General features: G+C 36.7%; 1 protein-coding gene across 1 annotated transcript in view; it reads left to right on the forward strand.

The window, feature by feature from the left end:
- Positions 1 to 1,443: 1,443 nt before the first annotated feature.
- slc36a4 (solute carrier family 36 member 4) overlaps positions 1,444 to 13,747 on the forward strand; it is a 45,370-nt gene continuing 33,066 nt past the window's right edge. The window contains exons 1-7 of the mRNA XM_039660131.2: positions 1,444 to 1,719; positions 2,334 to 2,455; positions 5,138 to 5,234; positions 5,387 to 5,477; positions 6,077 to 6,165; positions 12,083 to 12,178; positions 13,452 to 13,536. Coding sequence (XP_039516065.2) covers positions 2,434 to 2,455; positions 5,138 to 5,234; positions 5,387 to 5,477; positions 6,077 to 6,165; positions 12,083 to 12,178; positions 13,452 to 13,536 — 480 coding nt within the window. The 5' untranslated portion in view covers positions 1,444 to 1,719; positions 2,334 to 2,433. The remainder of the gene's footprint in view (positions 1,720 to 2,333; positions 2,456 to 5,137; positions 5,235 to 5,386; positions 5,478 to 6,076; positions 6,166 to 12,082; positions 12,179 to 13,451; positions 13,537 to 13,747) is intronic.

Raw genomic sequence — 13,747 nt, forward strand, 5'->3', positions numbered from 1 at the left:
TGCTGTGGGACATGTTGAATTGCTGCTGCCTTGTGCATTAAAAATCGCTGACAAGGATAACCTCTGTCTCCAACCAACATACCACCAAACATCCCTGTCAATAAGCATAAAAAAATTCTAGAAGTCTATATAGTTCCATTATAAGTATGAGTGTTTTTTTTTCCCTTCTCTTCCCAAACCTTCCTCAAAGCGCTGACCTTACACAGAATCCTCTTCGTATACTGTAGCTCTCTCTCGCAAAAGTATTTCGTTCCCCCTAGAAACTTTGCATCCGCTCTCAAAACCTTTCGGGTTTTTCACGAAAAAGTATTGGTTTTTTTTCCCCACAATACTTTGCATTTTTTGCAAATAAAGTCTCCCGTAGACAGTAAACAGCACTAAACTATGGCCACATCCGAAAGTCTTAGCTAAAAAAGAGTTTGACAATAATAGTACGTCGAATTCATACACAGTAAAAGACTAGGTGAGAATAACCCCTGACCAACTTCCAGTGAGATTCTGAAGTGTGTGATTCTTAGTGCATATGGACACTTACTATCCCATGAGGCCACTGGACAGAATTTGTGAATGGCGTGAGTGAAGCAACAGTAACTGACGCTGCACTGTAAAAAAAATTGAGTAACCTGCTTGCCTTAAAATTTTAAGTTGATTGAACAGGAAAAAGTGAGATACATTGAAGGAGAATGATTTAATCATCAGAAACTCAAAATAATAAATTATCTGAACTAAATAAATTATTTAAGTTTATTTGACAAAAGAAAAAATGTTGTGATAACAAATCTTGAAAATATTTTTTTTTACAGTGTAGGTCACATGATAATGACAACATGGCGAATGTAGTACGTCCACATTACATTCATACTACATGATACTATACTAGAATATAATGTTGTAGCGGTCGCGAAGTAGGCTAACTATGAGATTTTAGACGCAGCCCTGATCATGTCTTCTGGCTGCATTAAACAAACAAAAAACATTTTTCGGTGTGCCAGAAGAGAACTTTAGTTGTAGGCAACCAAATTTAAGTTTACAACTATTTAAATTTGCATCTTTTGGAATTCACTCAATATGAAATATAAATTATGTAGCTGGCCCATATTGATGAATCAATATGAAGAAAGCAGCCAGTATTGTATTATTATGCATTATGCAAATGTTATGCATACAAAATGATGACTGTTTTATATATATTTTTTTATTGTTATCATGGGAATACCACATAGCTCTCAACAAGCAGCCTTGGTTAGAAATAGAATTAAAAATCAACCTCTTGTGAAACATCAACAATGATGCCATAGTTGAATATTTAAAGTTTGTATTTTGGGGAAGAAATGTAGGCTGTATTATTATTTACTATCTGCTAAAGCTAACTACTAATCAAACTCGAGTCCTGGCCGTATCCGGTGTCTGTGATTTCTGTCGCGGCCCCTTTAAGGAGTTGCACTGTGACGACGGTGACGTTCACCGCACAGTTGAGTTTGTGTGTGAGATCTTGTGATGATGTTCACCGTCCGTGTGGAAGAAATCTCCAGCAGGGCACATCTTCATTGACTGGTAGCTCTTTTCCAATGGCATGTCATCACTGTTTGCTTGAGTCGTCGTGTCGCGGGTTGTTCGGAGCGGATACCGGGATACGGGATCCATTACTGGCCCGGTGATGGTCGCGCATGAAGCCGGAGAGAGCAACAGAGGAGCGGCTGAGATTTCTGCGCTCCGTCGGTGAGTCGCCACCACTTCGACTACACAACTCATCACTTTAAACTGCTTAATGCACTACATAATCAATACTTAGCTCTTTATATTGCTTTATTTTTTTAATTTAAAGTTATTGTTGAGCAGATATATTATTGTATATCGTTATAAAGTTAAAAGTATAGGTTTATATGTGCGTGTTTATGTATGCATGTTATGTATTTGTGTGCGTGTATATAATTTTAAATTGAAATCTAAAAAATAAATAAAATTTTCGTTTTTAGTCGGCACTTATTCTATTAAAACTATTCTGTAAGCAAATGTTACAAATACGTTATTGCATTTTACATGTTGCTCATTGTTTTTAGTATAATAGTTATCGATAACTTACAGTACATACATAAGGTAAATATTAGGTGTGTCCAAACATAAGTCTGTCTGCACAGTATTTCTGCAGGGAATATGCTCATGGCTGCTTAACAAGAACACATTGTTTTGACATTTATAGTTGTAATTACAGCATGACATTGACAAAGGTCACAATAGTGTGTAACAACAGACAAATGAAGCATTCTGAGTTTGAGATGTGTTTACATCTTCTTTTGAGTCTAATGAATGTCATTTTTTTATTGGGTCTACAGCTGATTCCATGTGCCAGCTCATCAGAGCACACAACACGTGGCCGTAAGATAATCAGCTTCAGTGTGTGTGGATAAACATCCTCCAGATGAGCAGCAGAAGATGGTATCAGCTGAACAACTAGGTAATAATGTGTGTGTTACACCACAGATGACACTGAACCATCTGTGTGTCGCTGGCCCTTTCTCTCTCTGCCTGAAGCATTGCTTTAATCGAACAAATTAATCTGATCTAATCTATGTGTGTGTGTTATTGGGATGCTTTTTATGTTAGTGCATTAAATCAATATCATCCAGAAGAGAAACACAAACAGACACACTAGAAATTTGGTCTTCATTTTATATAAAAATATATATTAATGGAACTTTTTAAAGATAGATAGAAACAGTGTAATGGTGCAAATTACTCACGGTTCGTTTTTTTTAGTTTTAGGGTCACGGTTTTTGTACGGTTCAGTATGTGCTTTGTTCAAGGAAAAACGGACTTCTGTCAAATGAAATAAGAACAAATAATCAAACCACAAGCAGATAGATAGATAGATAGATAGATTCGTGTGTTTCTTTATTAACTGAACAAAGCATCAGGCTGCTGTTTTTAATGCAGGCCTTTTTAAATGCGTGAACTACATTCATTTTAATTAGGCCATTAATTAAACATTTGTGTGTGTGTCTAAATATATAACATGTTTGTGTGTTAATATATTGCTGGGTAGTAACTGATTACATGTAATCTGGATTAGATTCCAAAAAAATGAAGTAATTAAATAATATTACGTTTTAAAATACTCATAAACAGACTACAGTTACTTTTTTATTGATTACATAATTACTTAATATTCACAAAATGGCAGTAAATTATTCATAATTCATTGATTCTGCTTAGTTATTGTTTTTTATCTATTAAATTAAGTTCTGAACAAACCTATTGCTTGTATACGTACAGAAAGTCTTCCAGTTTTGTGGATTTACACACACAGAAAGGCCACTAGTTAGGTGACTTTAAATACATGGGAAATTGAGAGGCCACACAGCATTAACAAATAAAATATTTTATCAATATTTTTTTGTTTTATTTCAACAAAATCACTTAGTTAATACTAGTTAGTTAATAGCTTTTCATCAATGTATGAACCCCTGCAGTTCCTTCCCAAAACCAAAAAAAGTAGTCAGATTACATTACCTAAAATAGATTACATAAATGAGGCAGGTGTGAAAGCACCCTAAGAATCTTTTTTTTCTTTCTCTTAAAAAAGTAGTCAGATTACATTACCTAAAATGTGTAGATTATATACACACTAAGAATATTTTGTTCTTTCTCTTAAAAAAAGTAGTCAGATTACATTACCTAAATTGTGTAGATTACATACACACTTTCTTTCTCTTAAAAAAGTAGTCAGATTACATTTCCTAAATGTGTAGATTACATACACACTTTCTTTCTCTTAGAAAAGTAGTCAGAGTACATTACCTAAAATGTGTAGATAACATACACACTAAAAGTCTTTTTTCTTTCTCTTAAAAAAGTAGTCAGATTACATTACCTAAAATGTGTAGATTACATACACACTAGGAATCTTTTGTTCTTTCTCTTAAAAAAGTAGTCAGATTAAATTACCTAAATTGTGTAGATTACAAACACACTTTCTTTCTCTTAAAAAAGTAGTCGGATTACATTTCCTAAATGTGTAGATTACATACACACTTTCTTTCTCTTAGAAAAGTAGTCAGATTACATTACCTAAATGTGTAGATTACATACACACTTTCTTTCTCTTAGAAAAGTAGTCAGATTACATTACCTAAATGTGTAGATTACATACACACTAAAAATCTTTTTTTCTTTCTGTTAAAAAAGTAGTCAGATTACATTACCTAAAATGTGTAGATTACATACACACTAGGAATCTTTTGTTCTTTCTCTTAAAAAAGTAGTCAGATTAAATTACCTAAATTGTGTAGATTACAAACACACTTTCTTTCTCTTAAAAAAGTAGTCGGATTACATTTCCTAAATGTGTAGATTACATACACACTTTCTTTCTCTTAGAAAAGTAGTCAGATTACATTACCTAAATGTGTAGATTACATACACACTAAAAATCTTTTTTTCTTTCTGTTAAAAAAGTAGTCAGATTACATTACCTAAAATGTGTAGATTACATACACACTAGGAATCTTTTGTTCTTTCTCTTAAAAAAGTAGTCAGATTAAATTACCTAAATTGTGTAGATTACAAACACACTTTCTTTCTCTTAAAAAAGTAGTCGGATTACATTTCCTAAATGTGTAGATTACATACACACTTTCTTTCTCTTAGAAAAGTAGTCAGATTACATTACCTAAATGTGTAGATTACATACACACTTTCTTTCTCTTAGAAAAGTAGTCAGATTACATTACCTAAATGTGTAGATTACATACACACTAAAAATCTTTTTTTCTTTCTGTTAAAAAAGTAGTCAGATTACATTACCTAAATTGTGTAGATTACATACACACTTACAATATTTTTTTTCTTTCTCTTAAAAAGTAGTCAGATTACATTACCTAAAATGTGTAGATTACATAAACACATGATTTTATCATGTAATTTGTATTCAGTAATAAACTGCAATTTGTAAATAATCTACACAGCACTGTATGTATAAATGTTTGTTTGATGCCATTTCCATGTCTACTTTATTATTTCCCTGTACAGTGAGCTTGGGAAAGGCACTTCATAAATAAAACCTATGCTTATTATTACTGCATAAGATCTTACCGGTGCGTTTTGTAACTCTAGTTGTATTAAATATGATCCTGAGCAGACATGGAGGTGATGACTCCTCTGATGGAGGAAGCAGGAGGCGAGGAAGAGGACGCAGACGTCGATGAAGATTCAGAACATCTGCCGCGAGGAATCACGTGAGTCACAGCCAGGGTGTCTTTTGTAGTTTTGACACACATTAGGCGTTTGTTTTGCAAACAGTAATTTTATCTGTAACAAAAATTCTATGTGTGTATGTATAAACAGCATACTCTTGTATTACATAATATATGTTTTCTCTATTCCTCAGGTTTACTCAAACCTTGCTGCATTTTTTAAAGGGGAACATCGGCACAGGGTTGCTTGGGCTTCCTCTGGCAGTGAAGAATGCTGGGATAGTGGTACGTACCATCTCCGCTTCTTCTATGAACGATAAACCCGGTCTTGATTAGTTTCTGTCACATACAGACCATTTCTTTGCTACTTCTGAAACCGAGCCTCAATCTGAAGCTTCAGACTGTTAGTAAAAAACAGATCATTGGAAGTACGCCAGGAAAACTGACTTGCAGACTGTAAAAACATTCTTTACGGGAGCATTTACATGCATTTGTTGTTGCCAAAAGACAAAACAATCGAGGCTTTATTGCCCCTGTAATTAGATTTGTTTGTTTTCACACTCATACCCGGATACTGTTTAATGGGGGACGGGTTAAAAAAAAAACTAGTCAGACTGGTTTACAAACTAAACTGTGTGACTGTGTGCTGACTGCCAAATTGGTTTGTAAGAATGTCAGTCCACACATTTTATTGCTGTCATAAAGCTTTTGTACAGTATGTAGACAAAGTTCATGTTGAGAGAACGTTAGCGATAAGGATTTTATTGCTCTGGAAGACATTACATTTGGTCACTAATAACAGATATTATGTTTTTAAATCGTTTGATGTGTTTTAAGTGTCTGAAACGCATTAGACTGAACATGGTCCTCTGTTTTTCCTCAAGCTCGGTCCGGTTAGTCTGGTACTGATGGGTGTGGTGTGTCTTCACTGCATGCAGATCCTGGTCAACTGCAGCCATCAGCTCAGTGAGCGGTAAGAATCCACCAATCACAGTCCACCGCTTCAGTCTCCACAGCCAATCACATTTCAGCTCAGCACATTTCAGATTTAAGGTGCAGGTCATGGGTTCCTAAACTGGGGTTCGAAAAAGGTCATTTTAAATGAAGCCGTAATGTCATTATTTTTTGCTTTATTTTGCTACGAAATTATTTAATGAATGAATCTGTGGCTTTGAACGAATCGTAACGAAGGAAATCATGAATACGGCCACTTGCTTCGTTACTGAATGAATGAATTATTAGTTTTATTGAACAGATTAATGTCCATATGTAACAGAGTTGACTGTAAAGCATTATATATTGTGAAGTGTTATTTCATTATTCAATTTATTTTGTTTATTTTTGTTATTTTGTTACATAGCATAGCCTACCTTTAATATGGCAGCATGTGCTTATAATAAACAAAACAATATCTTACGTTGTGTGGATGCTGGTAGTATTGTTATAGTTTAATTATACTTTATAGATATCGTTCTTGATGTAAATGGGCCTTTTTTTCCCTGTTTTTGTTTATTTAACCAGGTTAATAGACAACAATAACCCCCGAAATATTAATTTCACACATAGCAGGTGTTCATCTAAGACTTTAGATAAAGTCACTCATTTCATGTGACCAAAGGTGACTTTTAGATAATTGTGGCTGGAGCACATGTGAGAGATGTCCCTCTTTTCTTTGAAACGGATGTTTGATACTGATACTGGTGGTGGAAAACCAAAGCTGAAAAATCAACAAAACAAGCTGGAAAATCAACAAAACAAGCAAGCAAGCGTGCGTGCGTGCAGTGAGATTTTGACATTAAAGCGATTCCCGTGATCATGTGTGTCATTTGAAATATTCCCCAATGGAAGTGACGACCTAAAAACCAATCTCAAGTGAGTGGCTTGGGTAGTTTGTAAATCTAGAAGTGTGCGTACATTTAAAGCTTACTGTATTTTGTATTCTGAATGTTGCAGCTGTTAGCGTATGGACAGTCTGCATATCAGTCGGTGTGTTCACACTTTAAAAAACGCAACTTCTTGCATGCATTCCAGCTTTAAACACGTTCAAAGGGCTCTCCCTGGGGCCTGAGTACAGGAAGCGGCAGAATACTGCATCAGTCACATGTGGGCAGGGTGCTTTTACAAAGTGTGCCAGTATTACAGTTCAACTTCAGCTTCATCGATGTACTGCAGTGTATATATACACACACATGCAAAGTGTATATGGGCCATTCTACAGATTTGGTGCAAACCGACAACCAAAAAACATATTTAAAAAGCATTTAAGTGTTCAAAGTTTAGATATTTACTAAGATCCTTCTATTATCTACTGAATCCCACAATGATATTTAAAATCTAATTAAGCTTAATATATAAAAAAAACCACCATTTATTGGTTACTTTCAGTATGGAGGTGGCTGTCCTGAACCCTAACCCCTAAAATGTACCATCATTTTGAGGGAAATGTGTTGAAAAGTCTTAAAATCTGTGTAACATTAAGGGATGTCACTACCAAACAAAGCTTTTTTTCTGCAATTGTGCAAACTTTTTTTGGGTGTAATTCCATAAAATGTAGTTTTAATGTGTGTACAAATGTTCAGAACTGTGCTTAGGTAGCCATGTGCTGATTAGCATCTTTGATTTAGGCTCAAAAGTATCTTAAAATTGTCACTACTGAAACGTCATTATTGTTTTGGTCATTACTGTCACTACAGAAAATGTGCCATCACGACCGAAACATGGATGTTTTGTCTAAAATGAAGTATAATGTAGGGCTGCACGATTATTGCCAAAATGATAATCATGCTTATTTTCATCAATATTGAGATCACGATTAATCATCACGATTGTTTGTTGATTTTAACCAAAACAAATGTTATTGTCACATAGGCTAACTATAACTGCTTTCACATCTATATTATGCTACATTCCTGCTAATGTACAAATCTGTGCATCAAAATAAAATCGGTCTTATTTCCCAATTCAGTGCATCTCCTTAAAGAGCAAATAAAAATAAAGAAAATGTAGCAAAACTTCAACAGGGCACTATTTTACATTGTGTAAAGATATTTTAAGAAGCAAAATATCAACTTGCATTGTGCTTGCATAATGGATGTGAATACAACTCATAATATACTATCAATAAAATTTTTTTAAAAAAATATTCCGTAACAGAATGTAACCAAATGAGAACATTTCAAGGTATGAAACTATGCAGAAAAGACTAGTTTATAGGTTTCTGGCTTGAGGCCATGCTGAATTGTCCTATGTGTTTACTGTATCCACTTATGATTGTATTATTATGGAAACACGTTCATGAACAATATAAGTTATTACTTTGTGGGCCTATAGGATCTGTTTGAGCCCTAGAGCAGACCGGAGATCTCTCCGTTTGTTGAAAGCGTTCCTGATGTTGACTCTCGTCTTATTCCGACGACTGGCAGTTTTAAATAAATAACAGTTTTATTTTCTTTGTCTTACGAGGAGTTTGCGTTGAGGTTTGGAATGAACTACAAGCCGGTCTCTTTGAATCCATCTTCTACTTGTCGAAAGTTGACTAAAGTTTTGTCGTTCGAGTTGTCGTCTCTGATACGGAGAAAGGCGGTGAATACACAAACCAGGCGAGCGTGAACGCGCATGACGTCATGCCCAGTCTCAAACTCTGTCCCGAATCCATCTTATTTATTTCAATCACAGTGATCAGAGAAGGGCTCATTCAGCTCATCAGGCAATTAGAATTAGAAAAATTCTAATTTTTAGAATTAGAAAAATATGTATTTTTAACATGAAATGTTGCATAATGCACCTTTAAGGAACTCCCGAGGTCTTTTTCTTTAATGTTTTGGCTGCATTCCCCGCAGTCTCACCACAGGGATCAGTTGCCCCCATCTTTTTGAAGACTGTAGTAAAAAAGATATGAATAATGAAGAGCTCTAATAATCTAAACCTATTCAACACTCATTTCCAAAGAGTACATTACACCAAAGGATTTCATATTTTTATCCACTTAAAATCATTCATTTATCATCCATTCTGTGTATCTGACATCAACAGTCCTCTCCGTCTCCAAGTCAGTCTGGCATGAATCGCTGCAAAATTGTCCTCTCTGACGTAGCTCAGCTTGAACCGTGGACCAAGCGCAGAAGCCATATCAAGCAGGTCTTGTGTCAGAGGGTCATTGTATTTTTCATCCAGATAGCTCAGGATTTTTGTCTTGATAGTGCAGGGTTAGGTCTGTCTCATCATCGTTCACTTTCAAGATGGAGGATCTGAAAAGGTTGAGGACTGGCTTCACAAAGGAAACGCTGACATACATTTCATTGGAAAGTGCAAGGGTAAACTGATAGAGGGCTGAGGGATTTCTTGATGTTTTGAGGACTTCTGTGTCCTGCCAGGTGGGGATGAGGTGTCGGGATTTTCTGTCATCGGACAGGACCTGAGATAATCGCCCTCTGCTCCAGGACTCGTGCACTCATTGCCTGCCTTGATCCCCAGCTTGTGGGACACTCGGTCTTCAGTGTGTGTGCTCTGGAAGCTTCACGTCTCTGTGTGCCTTTATCTGCTTTTTACGTCGCCAGCTATAAGAGAAACTGCTCGGTCAATCCGAGGATCTCTCATCGCTGCTTAAGGAAGAACATGAACAAATCATATTTGAAATTAAACCCCAGATTTGATCAACAACCCCAATCATATTCAAGATTTAATTAAGTTAAATCTTATGTCTGAGAACATGAGTAAAAACTGTTTGGTTTTGGTTTCGATGTAATGTAAAACTGTCAAACTTGTGTATGGATCCATTGTCCTGCTTGACCACAGATCCGTTGTAGTTGCAAAGTACATTACATTGGCAAGATCCCTCTGCATTTTCTGTACATCGCAGGTAGTGCCACCTTGGAAAAATAATTGCGCGAAGGGATCACGTATCGTTTATCCGGAGTGTTGAGCAACAACTTGAAGCCTTCGTTTGTCACCGTGTTTATTGGGCACATGTCTTTTATTAAAGACGTTCCACGTCCCTAAGGCTAGTTTCCGTGTCCAGGGATCCGGTCGCCGAGGCCCCTGCCTTCGACTGCCGCCCGATCCTTTCTGCACCGGCCCCTTACGGCTCCTCCTACAAGATCCCGGATACAGGCAGCCGAAATGAGCTTTCTCCGCAAGGTGGCTGGGCGATCCCTTAGAGATAGGGTGAGAAGCTCGGCCACTCGGGAGGAGCTCAGAGTAGAGCCGCTGCTCCTCCACATCGAGAGGGGTCAGCTGAGGTGGCTCGGGCAACTGTTCCGGATGCCTCCTGGACGCCTCCCCGGGAGGTGTTCCGGGCACGTCCCACTGGGCGGAGGCCCCGGGGAAGACCTAGGACACGCTGGAGAGATTATGTCTCCCGGCTTGCCTAGGAACGCCTCGGTGTCCCCCCAGAAGAGCTGGAGGAAGTGTCTAGGGAGAGGGAAGTCTGGGCATCTCTGCTTAGACTGCTGCCCCCGCGACCCGGCCCCGGATGAGCGGAAGAAGATGGATGGATGGATGGATGGATGGAAGTTATTAAAGAAGTTTGTTGTGTTGCTTTTTGGCACCAACACAACTTTACAACACTCTTTGTATATGACCTGTTCTTGTTTTGTCACTTGCCTTGAACCCGAAATGCTTCCACACAATGGAAGACGATCCAATTCTCAGGACAAGCCCCTCGCCCTCGGCTACGATAGACAGTTTTTTTGTTTGTTTTCTTTTAGATAGTTTAGAGCCTAATGACCGACTGCTATCAGGTGTGGAATAGTCCTCATGTTACTCTGTCCTCTGTGACTGTCTACATCTAGAAACTGCTGCGAGCAGTGTTGCCAAATTGGAAATATCCAAGTATCGTACCAGAAGCTCAAAATGATCGTATTTGAAGAAAATTATGGTGCGTTCTATTATTCATCCGTCTCGGAGATCCGAATCGGACAACAGACGTTGCCTAGCAACACGCCCCCTTTCCTCTGATTTCACCTCTCGGACGTCGGACAACCGTGAGGACACCGAGCAAGAATTCCGTTTCGGAATTCAAGATGGCTGCGCCCTGTGACCTGTAAGAATGAATTGTTTTCATTGTTTTTGAACCGCTTTGGTATATTAAATGACAATTATAATCACTCGTATTACTGCGTCCCCTGTAGGTATGGGAATCGGTTGTTGTGAGTGCAATTACTAACGTTGCGAGCGTTGTTAAAAGAAGATTAACATGAAAAACATTAAATAAAGTGAATATTTTCTAATGCAATGGCTGCGTTTTGATAAGGTGTAGTCATAATATTTTTTTTAATGTAAGTGCCTGGTACTCGGCCAGTGCTACCATTATAACAGCTTTCTGGGTGGCGTCCATTTTTTTTCTCCGACTCGGACACGCAAATCATAATAGAACGCTTGAAGTGTGGACGTGTCGTAAAATCCGAGGTTTGAGTCGGTTCGTTGGCTATAATAGAACACACCATTATTGACCACAAGGGGGTGGACCGGTTTGTTGACGGGGGTGGAGCTTTCATGAGGCAGACACGCAAAGTCTCTCGCTCTCTCCCTCTCTGCTGTGGTCTCTCAGAGTAAAAGACAAAAAAAACACAAATACAATTTTTTCAAGCACTAAAAATAAATTTAAGCATTTTTAAGATAAAAAAAAAGTAATTCACCTAATTTATGAATCTTTTCGTTTCTTTTCGAGGACCTCACCAGGGAAGTATTGTCAGATTTAGCTTTGGGAGGCAATTTTGTCCTGAAAGTTGAATCCAGTAACTCCAACAACAAGCACATAAAATATAAAAATCACGTGTGATGAACAGTGTTTTGACCTCATTATTTTCCACCCTAGAATAGCACCAAAAGCTGTTTTTTGTTTTCGTGTTTCCCACTCTCAGTTGGTCTCATTCCTGCATGTTCCCTAACAGGATGAAGCGTTCCCCCCTTGGTTACAGTGAAACGGTCGCCGTTGCCATGGAGACCAGTTCCTCCCAGTGCCTCAGGAAATGTGCTCATTTTGGGAGGTAAGCTATCCCATCATGCAGTTCATTGGCATGACAGCCTTACACCCCACTCGTGTGCATATTGATAGAAAGGGAGGGATGGCAAGAGGACAAACGTCAGTGCTGGAATGAATATATTCATTCGAGTGCAGCGAGAGACAGGACAGTGCCTGCAGTGGTGTTTTCAGATCTGATGTCCCACACACACACAGAAACCTTGTGCCCTGAATCTTAAAAAGATCCGTCTTACCAGGAAATGTTGCCTCGGATTGTCATTGTTGCAAGATAATATCATGCATGCTGAAAAATCAAACTAACGATACTACTGCTAGAAAAAAAGAAATAATGATATTAAAATTATTAACAATAGTATATAAATATTTTAATAACATTTTATGTAGCTTACATTGCATATAGTATGTATAACAGAACTTCTGTCCTTATTTACTCACCCTTATGCGTTTACAGCCCCATATGATTGTTTTTTGGAACAGCTTGTTTTGCCTCAGTATTTTTTTATGACACTTAATGGTGCTTTTTCATCTCTTTCGAAGCTTGAAAGCTTCAGGTTTTATTCATGGAAAAGATTGTAGTCTCTAAATGTCATTTTATTTTGAAAAAAAGGAAGTCATATGGGTTTTGAACAACGTGAGGTTGAGTAAATTGTGACATTTTTGTGTTTTTTTTTTTTACTTTATATACCATTAACTTAATTTTGTATCATTTTACTTTTTATTTTTAGATTTTATTTTAATTTAGTTAAATTTATAGTAGTTTAAAAAAAGTGTTAAAAATATTTCTAAATTATTTATTTTAGTTAGTAATTTTAGCACTCCAACTTATTTTAATAACATTTTATATAGCTTACAGTGCATGTAGTAGACAATTTCCATTGCATGTGATCTTATTCTTTTAGAATTTTATACACCATTAACTTTTTTTTATTATTTTATTTTTTTTATATTTACATTTTAGTTCAATTGATAGTATTTTTTAAAATATTTTAATTAATTTTATTTTAGTAAGTAATTTTAGCACTTCAACTTTAGCTGTTTCAATCAGCTGCCAAGACAACCTTTCTCATTTAAATCTATTTATATAGTTTTAATAGTTTCCATTTTTAGATGAACTATCCCTTTACATTTAACAAAAATGAAGTACATGTCTCTCTGGAATACTTGATTCTTATTGGTCAGTTGCTTCAAATATTTTGTGTATAACCCGCTAAACTGTTTAATTGACCATTGTTGCACCTGATTTATGTCTCATCATATATTATTAATATCTTTTACAGGCACCTGGTGAATTTCTTTCTGGTTTTGACCCAGCTGGGCTTCTGTAGTGTTTATTTTGTATTCCTGGCCGAGAACATTAAACAGGTATGTGTGACAGTAATGCTCCAAAATTTCATTTTCTCCATAGATACGTGGATTTTCACTATATACAGTGGGGCCAAAAAGTATTTAGTCAGCCACTGATTGTGCAAGTTCTCCTACTTAGAATGATGAGAGAGGTCTGTAATTTTCATCATAGGTACACTTTAACTATGAGACACAAAATCCAGGAAATCACATTGTAGGATTTTTAAAG

The sequence above is a fragment of the Pimephales promelas genome, chromosome 16, assembly GCF_988280905.1.
Source record: "Pimephales promelas chromosome 16, fPimPro1.hap1.1, whole genome shotgun sequence".
Taxonomy (NCBI): domain Eukaryota; kingdom Metazoa; phylum Chordata; class Actinopteri; order Cypriniformes; family Leuciscidae; genus Pimephales; species Pimephales promelas.